We start from the raw sequence: 11,862 nt of genomic DNA on the forward strand, positions 1-11,862 counted from the left end.
GGGTAACCGCGGCTCTTACTTCACTGCGCAAAGAATATAGAGTCCTGCTCCAGCGACGCTGGGACCGCTTGCGGGCCACAGCACGCGCAGAGCAGTGGGAAATGGAGGCTTGGTGCAGCAGAAATGTCCTTCGCAGACACTTGGCTAGGAAGAGCTCAGCGATAACCTCTTTGGTCGATCCTAACACAGGCGGCTTAGTGAAAACGCAGGACGAAGTATTAGAGGTGGCAAGACAGTTCTACAAGAACCTTTACGCCGAACCACCTCCCACTCCGTACTCGTTTCCTTTCACCAAAACTTACGAGGACTTTGATATTTGTGACACTCCCTTCGTCGAAGAGGAGGTGTTTGCAGCCCTTAAATCCATGAAGCATAATCGCAGCCCAGGTTCAGATGGTTTGACAGTCGAGTTTTATGTCAAGTTTTGGAGGGTTTTGGGGGGGCCTTTTACCACATTGGCAAACAGGCTCCTCCGTGAAGGGACCCTGTCAGCAACTCAAAGGGAAGGGCGGATCACTCTCCTGTGCAAGGATGAGACGAGACGCACCGACCTGAGAGCCTGGCGGCCCATCACCCTCTTGAACTGTGATTACAAGCTCATAGCTAAGTGCCTGTCCGTTCGACTCACTCCAGTGCTCAGTACTGTTTTGGGTCCGTACCAGGCGTGTTGTGTCCAAAATAGGTCGTGCCAACTTCATGGTTTCGCTATCAGGGACCTCATAGAATGGTCGAATTCTCGCAACCTAAGTGGAATCCTTTGTTCTTTTGATCAAGAAAAGGCTTTTGATATTATCAGTCACAAGTACATCTTCAAAGTTTTAAAGCAGGCGGGCTTCAGTTCAAAGTTCATCAGCATGGTCAGGGCTCTCTACTTTCGTCCTAGTTCTGCTGTTGTCATACAAGATCGCGTCTCGGAGTCGTTCGGTGTGTGCCGTGGAGTCCGACAGGGTGACCCACTGTCGCCCGCTCTCTACGTGCTCGCATTCGAGCCGCTCTTGCAGAGGCTTTCTAAAGACACCAGCATAGGTAGATTTCCCCTTCCGCCAGGTTCCCCCCCTGTGGCAATGTTTGCCTATGCAGATGACCTCTCTATCGTCGTCCCGGACGAGGCAACTGTTTGCACCGTCTTGGACGTTGTGGAGGGGTACTGCTCGGCGAGCGGCGCCAGAATAAATAAGTCAAAGAGCGCAGTCATGTATCTGAACTGTGCTCCCTCCAGTCCACGTCCTGTACATGGGCTCCCCATAAAGAAACGCCTACGTATATTAGGTTTCCATTTCGAGCCAGATGGCCTGACTACCGAAAACTGGCGGTTAGCAAGGCAAAAGCTTACTGATAGGATTGAGGAACTCGGTGCCTTGTCTTGTCCGCTTACAGCCAGGGCCACGATAATTCAATCACTGTTGTTCAGTTTCCTCACGTACATAGGTTCGGTTATGCCAGTTAAACCCCACACCAAAGTTATCTTGGAAAAGAAAGTTTTCAAATTCTTTTGGGGTCGTGCCGCTCCTTTTGTGGCGCGCCCCGTGTTGAAGTTGCGCAGGGACGAAGGAGGATTAGGTATTCCCGACCTTAGCGTTGTGACCACGGCATTACATGTTAAATGGACACGGGTAGCTCTTGAGTCAGATATGCTCCTTACTAGAAGCTTTGCGTCTTATTTCCTGAGTACCAGGCTGAGGTTGTTCTCGCCTGGGGCATTTTCGAATTCCGTGCCTCGGGCGGGAACGCCTTCTGCCTTCTATGCAGGGGCCGCTTCTACTTTGGCCCGTCTCCAAGAGGTCGACCCCGAGATAGATTTAGATTCAATCGAACTCCGCGAGTTAGTCGATAGACTCGCTCCGGAGTTACCCGAATGCTACAGAGAACACGACCTGTCCGAATACAGTCCTAACTGGCGGTTAATTACTGCCAGTTTCCTGGACGCCAAGCGCGCTACATTCATGTATCGCCTGGCCAGAGATCGCCTGCCTCTAAGCTTCAGGCCTTTCACAAGAATTGCTCAACGAGGAGTGTGCCCTTTTTGTGGCACTAAGGAGGACCTGGTTCACGTGTTCTCTCAGTGCGCACTACCATCTGCCCTCCATCGAAGGATAGCTAGCTTGTTTGGCCACCCAGGTGTTCCTTTCAACACCGTTCGTTTTCTTCAACCCCTGTCGCGACAAGCGGCTAAGCAATACGTGCTTCTGCTTGTTGAGTGCTCGTACCAAGTGTGGGTTGCACGGTGCTGTGCCGTCTTTGATGGCAAGCGACCCGGGCTTCTCGAAGTGCTTGCAAAAGTACGGAAGGAGGTCTGGTTCGTTCTCCACCGAGAGTGGCAGCGCCTTGGTGCAAAGAAGTTCTACGAGACGTGGCACCGTCCGGCAGTGATTTTCAGTGAGGCAGGAGGGCAGATAACCATCAACTTTTAATGATGGCTTTCTCTAAGGCTCCACGACTAGGCCTAGTGAGCCAGTCGCCCCCGAGTTTGGTCTGTATGGTCTTTCACCCGAGTTTTGCATGTGCTAAGGTGATCCTGTCACCTTGTCGGGCTTTACCCGCAAGGTCCGTGTTGGCCCCTTCTGTAGGCTCGGCTACTTTACTCGTCGAGGCGGAAGGTGGTTCCCTTCTTCGAGAAGGACTAAGCCGGCTTTCAGCCGTGCCGGTTTCCATGGGTACGTTTGGTTTGTGTGCAGCAGCACTGGCCTCTGCACCAAATAGTAGTCCCGTAGACCCCACAGGACGGATTGTGTCTCACTGCGCCCTTGTGGTGAGGAGACGGGCCATGACCGCAAAACGCCTCGCGCTGAGCGATAGCCCATCCGCACTGTGGGGGTGTTGTCGCAGGGTCTCAGCCGCGCGACAGTGTGAGGGCACGGGCACTTTGGTTGTGGTGACTGAAGTTACCGCGACCGAAGGCAGCACCGCTGCCACTTTTTTGGGTACGTCCGCTTTGCGTGTGGTAGCGAGAGCTACCGTGCCGAAGGGTAGCCCCTATGTCAAGTCTCGCTGGGCCCTAGTGGTCAGGAGACGGGCCATGACCGCAGCGCGCCCCATGCGCCGCGATAGCCCACCCTGCCAGGGTACGTTCACTTTGCGCGTTGCGACTGAAGTTGCTCCGCCGGAGGGTAGTCCCTTTGTCGGGCCTCCCTGGCTTGTATGCCGGGAGGCAGGCCGCGTCTGTTGGGCGCCTGGCGCCGAACGGTGGCCCCCTTGCCAGGGCATGGCCGTCTGCCCGAAACAAATCTTCCCCCCACACAGCCCTGGGGGGAGGGAGAGCCGAGACAGACGTAGGATGATGATGGGTTGATGAGTTAAGTGTGACTCTGGGACAAAGCGTTTCGGCGCCGCGTCTCCTTCCTATCTGACAACGGCTCTTGTTTTCGGCAACCGGCGTCGTACCAAGCGAAAAGCAACACCATGTCCGGACGTGGCAAGGGCGGCAAGGCGAAAGGCAAGAGCAAGACCCGTTCTAGCCGCGCGGGGCTTCAGTTCCCCGTGGGCCGTATTCACCGCCTCCTACGCAAGGGAAACTACGCCGAGCGCGTCGGAGCTGGCGCTCCGGTCTACCTGGCTGCCGTACTCGAGTACCTGGCCGCCGAGGTGCTCGAGCTGGCGGGCAACGCCGCTCGTGACAACAAGAAGACCCGGATCATCCCCCGTCACTTGCAGCTCGCCATCCGCAACGACGAGGAGCTGAACAAACTGCTTTCCGGCGTCACCATCGCGCAGGGCGGTGTGTTGCCCAACATTCAAGCCGTGCTTCTTCCAAAGAAGACGGAGAAGAAGGCGTAAGCGAGCACCCCTTCCGCGCGCTCGCCGCATTCCCCAAACGGTCCTTCTAAGGACCACCCAAACAGGTGACGCGGCCGTGTTTCGCTTCGCAGTCACGATGGCTCTGTTCGTACCCTCAAGCGTGTTTGTTTTTCTATACTTTATATATATTTCCTCGCGACATCAGTTAGCCACAAGTGCGCGACGCCAAATGCTGCAAAGAGACAACCAAATCACGCAGCTCGGCACCGAAAAAGACAGAAAAGAGCATGTAAGCGTTGTCATTTCTCATTAAAAAAAAAAAAAAAAAAAAAAGCTCCACACGTAACCGTCTATCCTTACGATGACACCTGAACGGGTCAGCACAGGGACAGAGTAAATTTAATACCTTTGAATAGAAAAACAAACGTAAGGTAAAAAAAAAAGAGAGAGAGAGAGAGAGAACCCGCCGTTAGCGCATTCCATTTGGTGCTTCTAACACAATTTATTTCGTCTATCTTGCTAGGCAGCGCAGCCACTATTACACAGAACACACAACACAAGCGCTTAACTTCAACTAAACGTTTATTGCAAAAAAAAAAAAAAAAAATTGTCCAGAATATGGCACAAAAACTTGTTCAGCTTCAAAAGAAATGAAAGGAAATGACACGCGATGATTTCGAGTGTGTTAGTGCACTCTCTATCGCGCTCACGCGGAAAGAACTGTTTTTTGGATGGGGTGATAGAGAATAACAGACAGTAATGTGCGGGACTGGCACGTGTGCTTTTTGTTGTCTACCTTTTACTATTCTTTTTCTCTGTTCACCCCCTTTATAAACTCTGACGTTTGCAATGAAAGTTCAGTTGAAGTTAAGCGCTTGTGTTGTGAGGTCTGTGTAATAGTGGCTGCGCTTCCTAGCGAGATGGATCCTTACCAACTGGCCCGATACAATTGTTTATTTCGTCTCTCGGTAAAACTTCATCACCTCCTACGAGTGCACCCAAAAGTTGCGCCGGGGTCCAGCAGCCCAAGTCACCATGGCGTTACGCAAACAGAAGCCCTCAAAAACACCTTACAAGCGGCGGGCAAAAAGGTAAACACATAAATGAAATTGACACACCACAGGGTCGCAGCACGGCTGCTGCACACACACCGACTGAAGCTAGCCTACCTTTTCTCTGTCTACTCATAATGATACACACTTTTACCTTGAATTTGTCAAAGCTGAGCCATTTCTTCGTAATAACGACGCGCCGACGTTCCGTTCTTCCGCGCGCTAGACAACGGCAGCCACGTACGTACAAAACATGACAGCAAAAGAGGGTGCGGCCGGAGTACGTGGCCTGGAGTGGTCTCGTAGCCAAAGCAGACACGTTGGTGGTCCTGAGAAGGACCGTTTGTTGTTGCTTGCCTGTCGACCGAAGCGCAGGGAGCAGCCCAACTTAGGCGCGCTCACCGCGAATGCGCCGAGCCAGCTGGATGTCCTTTGGCATGATGGTGACGCGCTTAGCGTGGATGGCGCACAGGTTGGTGTCTTCGAAAAGACCAACGAGGTAGGCCTCGCTAGCTTCCTGTAGGGCCATCACGGCAGAACTCTGGAAACGGAGGTCCGTCTTGAAGTCCTGAGCGATTTCCCGCACCAGGCGCTGAAAGGGAAGCTTGCGGATCAGCAGTTCGGTCGACTTCTGGTATCGGCGAATTTCACGCAGGGCCACGGTTCCAGGCCTGTAACGGTGAGGTTTCTTCACCCCGCCTGTGGCAGGGGCACTCTTGCGAGCAGCCTTGGTAGCAAGCTGCTTACGCGGAGCCTTGCCTCCAGTACTCTTGCGCGCGGTTTGTTTAGTTCGGGCCATGCTGCGTGCGTCCGATCACCTCGACTGACGGAGCGAAACTGCGCTCCTGCCGGAGATCGGCAAAAGCGGCTTCGCCGCACGACCCATCTCTCTCCCTCCCATTGGCCGAAGCGTGAGAACCCGTCCGCGTGCGAGCGCGGAAGCGTACGCCAGGATGCTGGCTGGCGCTCATTTTCGGGCAACCGTGCAGTTCGCGGCTGCAAAGAGGTACACCGAAACGAAACCACTACCGCTGTACAATACAGCCTGCTGCGCATTTCTTTCGCCTTCCAGGCAACACATCAATCGACGCTGTAGCTCGTCGCTTCCCGAAGCGGCGCGACGGAGTGCGAGACGCCACCATTCACGCCAACAGCGCGCATCGCACTAGAGCGCCTCGCATCACCGAGGGCAAATGCGCACTGCCACGCCAAAAAAACTTGCTCCTTGCGTTGTCGCTTATTTGCGACCATTACGTAGATGGGCGAAGACGACGAGAGACCACCGGCAGTGTTGGTATATGCATACACGTCCGCGCAACGACAAGGAGTAAAACGCAACAAAACATTCTAACACAAACACCCCGTACATCCAACTGCCACTGAGCGCGCCTACTTGCTCAATCGCAGACAGTAACGGGACTCAATTTTATCTTCCTTTCCCTCTTAAGAATCACTCATACATACTTGCCAAACTACTAGGTGCGCTCAATGGCGGTTGGATGTACGGGGTGTTTGCGTTCGAATGTTTTGTTTCATTTTTACTCCTATTCCCTCGATATGTCGTCTCACTCTGGCTTCCCTCATGTCTCTTTCTCTACACTTTTATTCCCACCCTTTTAATCCCCCCTCACCCCCCATCCCTTGTGAGCTACCGCTGAGGTGTCGCATCCTGATGCAGACAGTTTCGGGGCTCACTTTCCTCTTCTTTTCCATCTTACACATCAGCAATCCCCCCCCCCCCCCCAACCTCTAAGTGCTAAATATGTGGCACAAAAAGCAGGAAATGGACTCAATGAAAGGGTGAAAAATAATAATCATAATAGAAACGAAGATCAACACGCGCCTCAAAAAGCCCCATTCACTCCTCTTTCACATTTTCACGAGAAAATGAAGGTACACACATGGAGAACAATTTTTGTTATAGGTAGGCTTGCCTGAGCAGAACCACTGTCGTGCGCCTTGGTTACACATTCGACACGCCTCGTCCTGTGCGGAGGTGGGTGGGAAACCAAGGGTGCACTTGAAAATGCAATGCTCGTGGGTTGGTGTCGCCATCTGACGGCAGGCTCACGCGAGCGCGCCTTGCTTTCGAATTTCCCGCGCTCGAACCTCTCGCGTTTACATCATGGGCTAGTCCCCCCCCCCCCTCTCGCGTGGGCGGCGAAGCCAGCCTCCCTAGAGTGACCACCTCTGCCGGCGAAATGGAAACACTTGTTGCGTAGCTGTCCGTCCAAGTAAAGCTTTCACAACTGCAGTGTTCGCAGCACCAGTACAGTACATGAGTGCCACTTCTATCAAGTGCAGCTTCCCTCAGCACGCTGCATGGGCAGCGCTTATTGTGTACTTGCTTCTGACTTGCGCAGAAATTCTGTTTAAACATCCCCTTCCACTTTTCTTTCTTTTTTTTTTGTATTTTGCAGCTCGGCAGCGCCAGGTGTGAAAAAAAAAAACAAACAAAAATTATTAGGCGTGACAATGTACACAATGTGTTATTGAATGGGGCACTTCTGAGTGCACAGCGGGCGCGGTAAACACGACCAACCTGTCACAATCAATTTTTTCATTTGTAAGTACACATCCCTTCTTCGTCTGGGTGCCCCACGGTAGAACATAGTGCGTTTTTATTTATTTTGACACAACGTGACGCGATCGTGTAGTGGGCATTCCAAAGAAAAAAGCGAGTTCGTGCTTCCTGAGCATAGTCGTGTCTCCAAGAATGCAGTGACCAGGGTAGAACGCTGCGCTCGGCTTCTTCCTTCGCGCGATAAGGTAACTAGGCGACGTTCGCTTGACGGGCCCGTTTTAGCAGCTTGGCTTGCAGGAAGGAGAGGAAGAACTCGCAGATGCGGCGATTGATTCGTGCATGCAGACCCAGGAGAAAGACGACGACGCGAACGAAATGCGGTGAACGTGACAAGTACCCAGCGCGATCAAGCTACTACTACACGAGGTGCTGCTCACCTGAGCGATGACGCAATGATATTGCAAAGAGGGACGGACGGGTATGGCGAACCGCTGGGATCACACTGCCGAAGCATCAAGTGGGTAGCCCTGAAGAGGGCTGTTGTGTTCTCGTTGGCTGGCTGCAGGCGACGCCGCTGGCTTCTTAGCCTCCGAATCCGTACAGGGTGCGGCCCTGACGCTTGAGGGCGTACACGACGTCCATGGCTGTCACGGTCTTCCTTTTGGCGTGCTCGGTGTAAGTGACGGCATCGCGGATCACGTTCTCGAGGAACACCTTGAGAACGCCGCGAGTTTCCTCGTAGATGAGGCCAGAGATGCGCTTGACACCGCCACGGCGCGCCAGACGACGGATGGCCGGCTTGGTTATGCCCTGGATGTTGTCACGCAACACCTTTCGATGACGCTTGGCGCCACCCTTCCCCAGCCCTTTGCCACCTTTGCCACGGCCAGACATGACGGCTTCCGAAGTTTCTGCTTCTGCTTCGAAACGCGCCCGGAAAGCGAATGCTCGACACGATCGAGTCGCGGTGTCGGCGCCGGCCCGCGAGACTGAGGAGGAAGGCGAACGGCGCACGCCGGTTGGTCGGCGGCCAGCTCGTCTCTCTCTCCCTCTTTTCTTCGCGAGGAGCGCGTTGGCCGCGCAGGTTGCTGCACTGCAATAATACGGAAAGACGGGCTAGTTGGTACTGCTGCATAATTGAAGTTTTTGCGCACACACACAAGGACACAGAAGAAGGGAACACAAGGACCAGCGCAGACTAACAACTGATTTTTATTCAGTAAGAAAACAGAATATATACGCTTACTTGCACCCCATGATCACCGCGCATGAGCAAAAACGGCATCGTACAATCTTAAAAACCAAATATCACATGTTGTTCAGCAATTCAATTTCTTTTTCACTAAGCGATATCGACGGATGGCTGACGCACATATCTTTAAGTCTAGAGATGTGCCACGCTTCTACTATTTCTCTTGTTGTCTGATTTGGGTGTACATACACCACCTCAGTTTGATCAAACAACGGCTTACATGCACTAAAAGAACAACGCGCACAGTGCAGTGCTAAATGTGTTTCCGGCCTCCCTTTCAAGTTGGTCATGTGCTCCTTCAATCTCACATTTAAGCATCGGCCAGTCTGACCGACATAAAAGTTCCCACAACTGAAGGGGGTCTTATAAACTACCTTTCTTCTGCACTCAACCACCTGATGACCTGCACGCTTGGAACAATTGCCTCCGATATCCCTCGTCCTTTCCTCGTACAGATTATTTACAGCCGGACACACGCCCCCTAGTTTGTTCTTTGCCGAGAATACAACTTTGACACCATATTTAGCTGCCACCTTCTTAAGTTTATGGGAGAAACCATGCTCGTAGGGGATTACCGAAATTTTCTTTGTATCTTGGCTTCTTTCCTCTTTCTCCCCGGATTTCATTTTCTTCATTAATCTTTCGCTTGCAGTTAGAAGAAACGAGTTAGGGTATCCTGCCTTTTCCAGCTTTACCTTCTGTTCAAGGAAAGATTCTTTTAACTTGTGCTTACATGTTTTTGTAAGAGCTGAATTGAAACACCCCATTGCTATACCGTTTTTTACTATCCTTGAATGGGAGGAAGCGTACTGCAACAGGGGCTTCTCTGTTCTAGGCGAATACTTCCAACACACATGGTTCTTTTCAAAAACAAGCTTCATATCTAGGAACTGTAAACAGTTTTCGGTGGGTTGTTCAGATGTAAAAACTAGGCCTTTGCCTCTCCGTCTGAAAGTCTCCATTACACTTGTGGTGACAGCATCCCAGTCTGTGTCTACACCCAAAATCAAATAATCATCAACATATCTGAATATTTTTAAGGACTTGCCACCCAAATCAGAATCAACCAGTCTGTCAACTTTGCTCAAAAAAATTGTACTCAGTACAGGGGCTACCTTGGATCCAATACACACTCCATTCTTTTGACGGAACAGTCTATCTTGAAATAGTACAACCGTGCTGTCCAAGTACATGCAAAGTAATTCAAGAAACGTTTCTAGTGACATACCACTGCGATTACGGAAGGCCACTTCATCATTGTCCCGTTCAATGCACTCTTTCACAGAATCTAGCAGAGCATCCTGCGGCAAAGAGTAGTATAAATCTTGAATATCAACACTAAAACCCTTGTAGCTGCCTTCTTTAACTCCCGATAAATACGATATCACCTCCTCAGAATTCTTGACGACAAACGGGTCCTTAGGAGACAAGGACGCTAGTAATTTTTGAAGAAACCCAGATACAATGAATTGCCACGAATTGTGTTCCGATACTATTGCTCTGAACGGAACCCCTAGTTTATGCGTCTTTGCCGCAAAGAACACTTCCAAAGTATGACCCTTTTCCTTTTTTACTAGCGACGACAAACTATCCAACTTATACTTCTTCAGCAACCCCACAGCACGTTTCTTGAGTTCCTGCGGTTTTATTTTTACTTCCTCGAAACATTTGTGCATAACATCCGAAGCCTTACTAGAATACATGTTATCCGGTAAAACAACAAGGTGACTTTCCTTGTCTGACTTCACTACCCTCAATTCCTTAGAATACAGATAGCGAGCAAGCTGTCCTACAATAGGACGTTGTCTTCGGTTGATCCTTACATTCGCAACTACTTCTACACATTCTCTAATGCAAGAATCCTTTTCTTCCTCACTCACATTCCTTGAAATGTCCCGCACCAAAGCCAGTCTGTCAGGTATCCGTAGCGATGGTTCCACGCAGAACTTGGGTCCTAACTTGAGCACATTCCTCTGTTCTTCTTCCACAGGTGCGTCTCCCAGAACGAGTACCTTTCCTGGTTCCGCCTCTTGCTTCTGCTTCTTAGGTAAACACGCCCAAACCTGATGCCAAAGTACTTCTGTTAAGTTCATAGCACTATCGTACCACATGCTATGCGATTTCCAGTCAATCTTGCCCTCAGCCGACTCAGAACACGCTGCACGAAGACAGTCCTTCAAGAAACGGCATTGTCTCCAGCACTCTGACCTGAGGATCTTGCAGACCCTCCGGCAATGGCCAACCGACATTGGTAGCCATCCAGTCGCAAACTTTATCGCATCCGGCGAAGTCCTATGTCTTATGTGCCAGCCTAAAATGCGCGTTTTGCACTCGCACACAGCGATCATTGGTACGAGCATCGACGGATTATTTACGTCCAAATGAGGGTACAAAGAAAAAGAGCCCGAAAAACTAGAAATGAACTGCAATAATACGGAAAGACGGGCTAGTTGGTACTGCTGCATAATTGAAGTTTTTGCGCACACACACAAGGACACAGAAGAAGGGAACACAAGGACCAGCGCAGACTAACAACTGATTTTTATTCAGTAAGAAAACAGAATATATACGCTTACTTGCACCCCATGATCACCGCGCATGAGCAAAAACGGCATCGTACAATCTTAAAAACCAAATATCACATGTTGTTCAGCAATTCAATTTCTTTTTCACTAAGCGATATCGACGGATGGCTGACGCACATATCTTTAAGTCTAGAGATGTGCCACGCTTCTACTATTTCTCTTGTTGTCTGATTTGGGTGTACATACACCACCTCAGTTTGATCAAACAACGGCTTACATGCACTAAAAGAACAACGCGCACAGTGCAGTGCTAAATGTGTTTCCGGCCTCCCTTTCAAGTTGGTCATGTGCTCCTTCAATCTCACATTTAAGCATCGGCCAGTCTGACCGACATAAAAGTTCCCACAACTGAAGGGGGTCTTATAAACTACCTTTCTTCTGCACTCAACCACCTGATGACCTGCACGCTTGGAACAATTGCCTCCGATATCCCTCGTCCTTTCCTCGTACAGATTATTTACAGCCGGACACACGCCCCCTAGTTTGTTCTTTGCCGAGAATACAACTTTGACACCATATTTAGCTGCCACCTTCTTAAGTTTATGGGAGAAACCATGCTCGTAGGGGATTACCGAAATTTTCTTTGTATCTTGGCTTCTTTCCTCTTTCTCCCCGGATTTCATTTTCTTCATTAATCTTTCGCTTGCAGTTAGAAGAAACGAGTTAGGGTATCCTGCCTTTTCCAGCTTTACCTTCTGTTCAAGGAAAGATTCT

The 11,862-nt window shown here is 50.7% G+C and overlaps 1 protein-coding gene across 1 annotated transcript; it reads left to right on the plus strand.

Moving 5' to 3' along the window:
- The first annotated feature begins 207 nt into the window (after window positions 1-207).
- LOC142792207 (histone H2A-like) lies at window positions 208-4,641 on the plus strand. Its single transcript, XM_075885602.1, has one exon. It carries the CDS (start codon window positions 3,400-3,402, stop codon window positions 3,772-3,774), a length of 375 nt encoding a protein of 124 aa, XP_075741717.1. The 5' UTR covers window positions 208-3,399; the 3' UTR covers window positions 3,775-4,641.
- Window positions 4,642-11,862: the final 7,221 nt, after the last annotated feature.

The sequence above is a fragment of the Rhipicephalus microplus genome, unplaced genomic scaffold, assembly GCF_043290135.1.
Source record: "Rhipicephalus microplus isolate Deutch F79 unplaced genomic scaffold, USDA_Rmic scaffold_207, whole genome shotgun sequence".
Lineage (NCBI taxonomy): Eukaryota > Metazoa > Arthropoda > Arachnida > Ixodida > Ixodidae > Rhipicephalus > Rhipicephalus microplus.

Bases quoted from the DNA above. Each gene is read 5' to 3' on its own strand.
- LOC142792207 (XM_075885602.1), top strand. From the start codon at position 3,400: ATGTCCGGACGTGGCAAGGGCGGCAAGGCGAAAGGCAAGAGCAAGACC.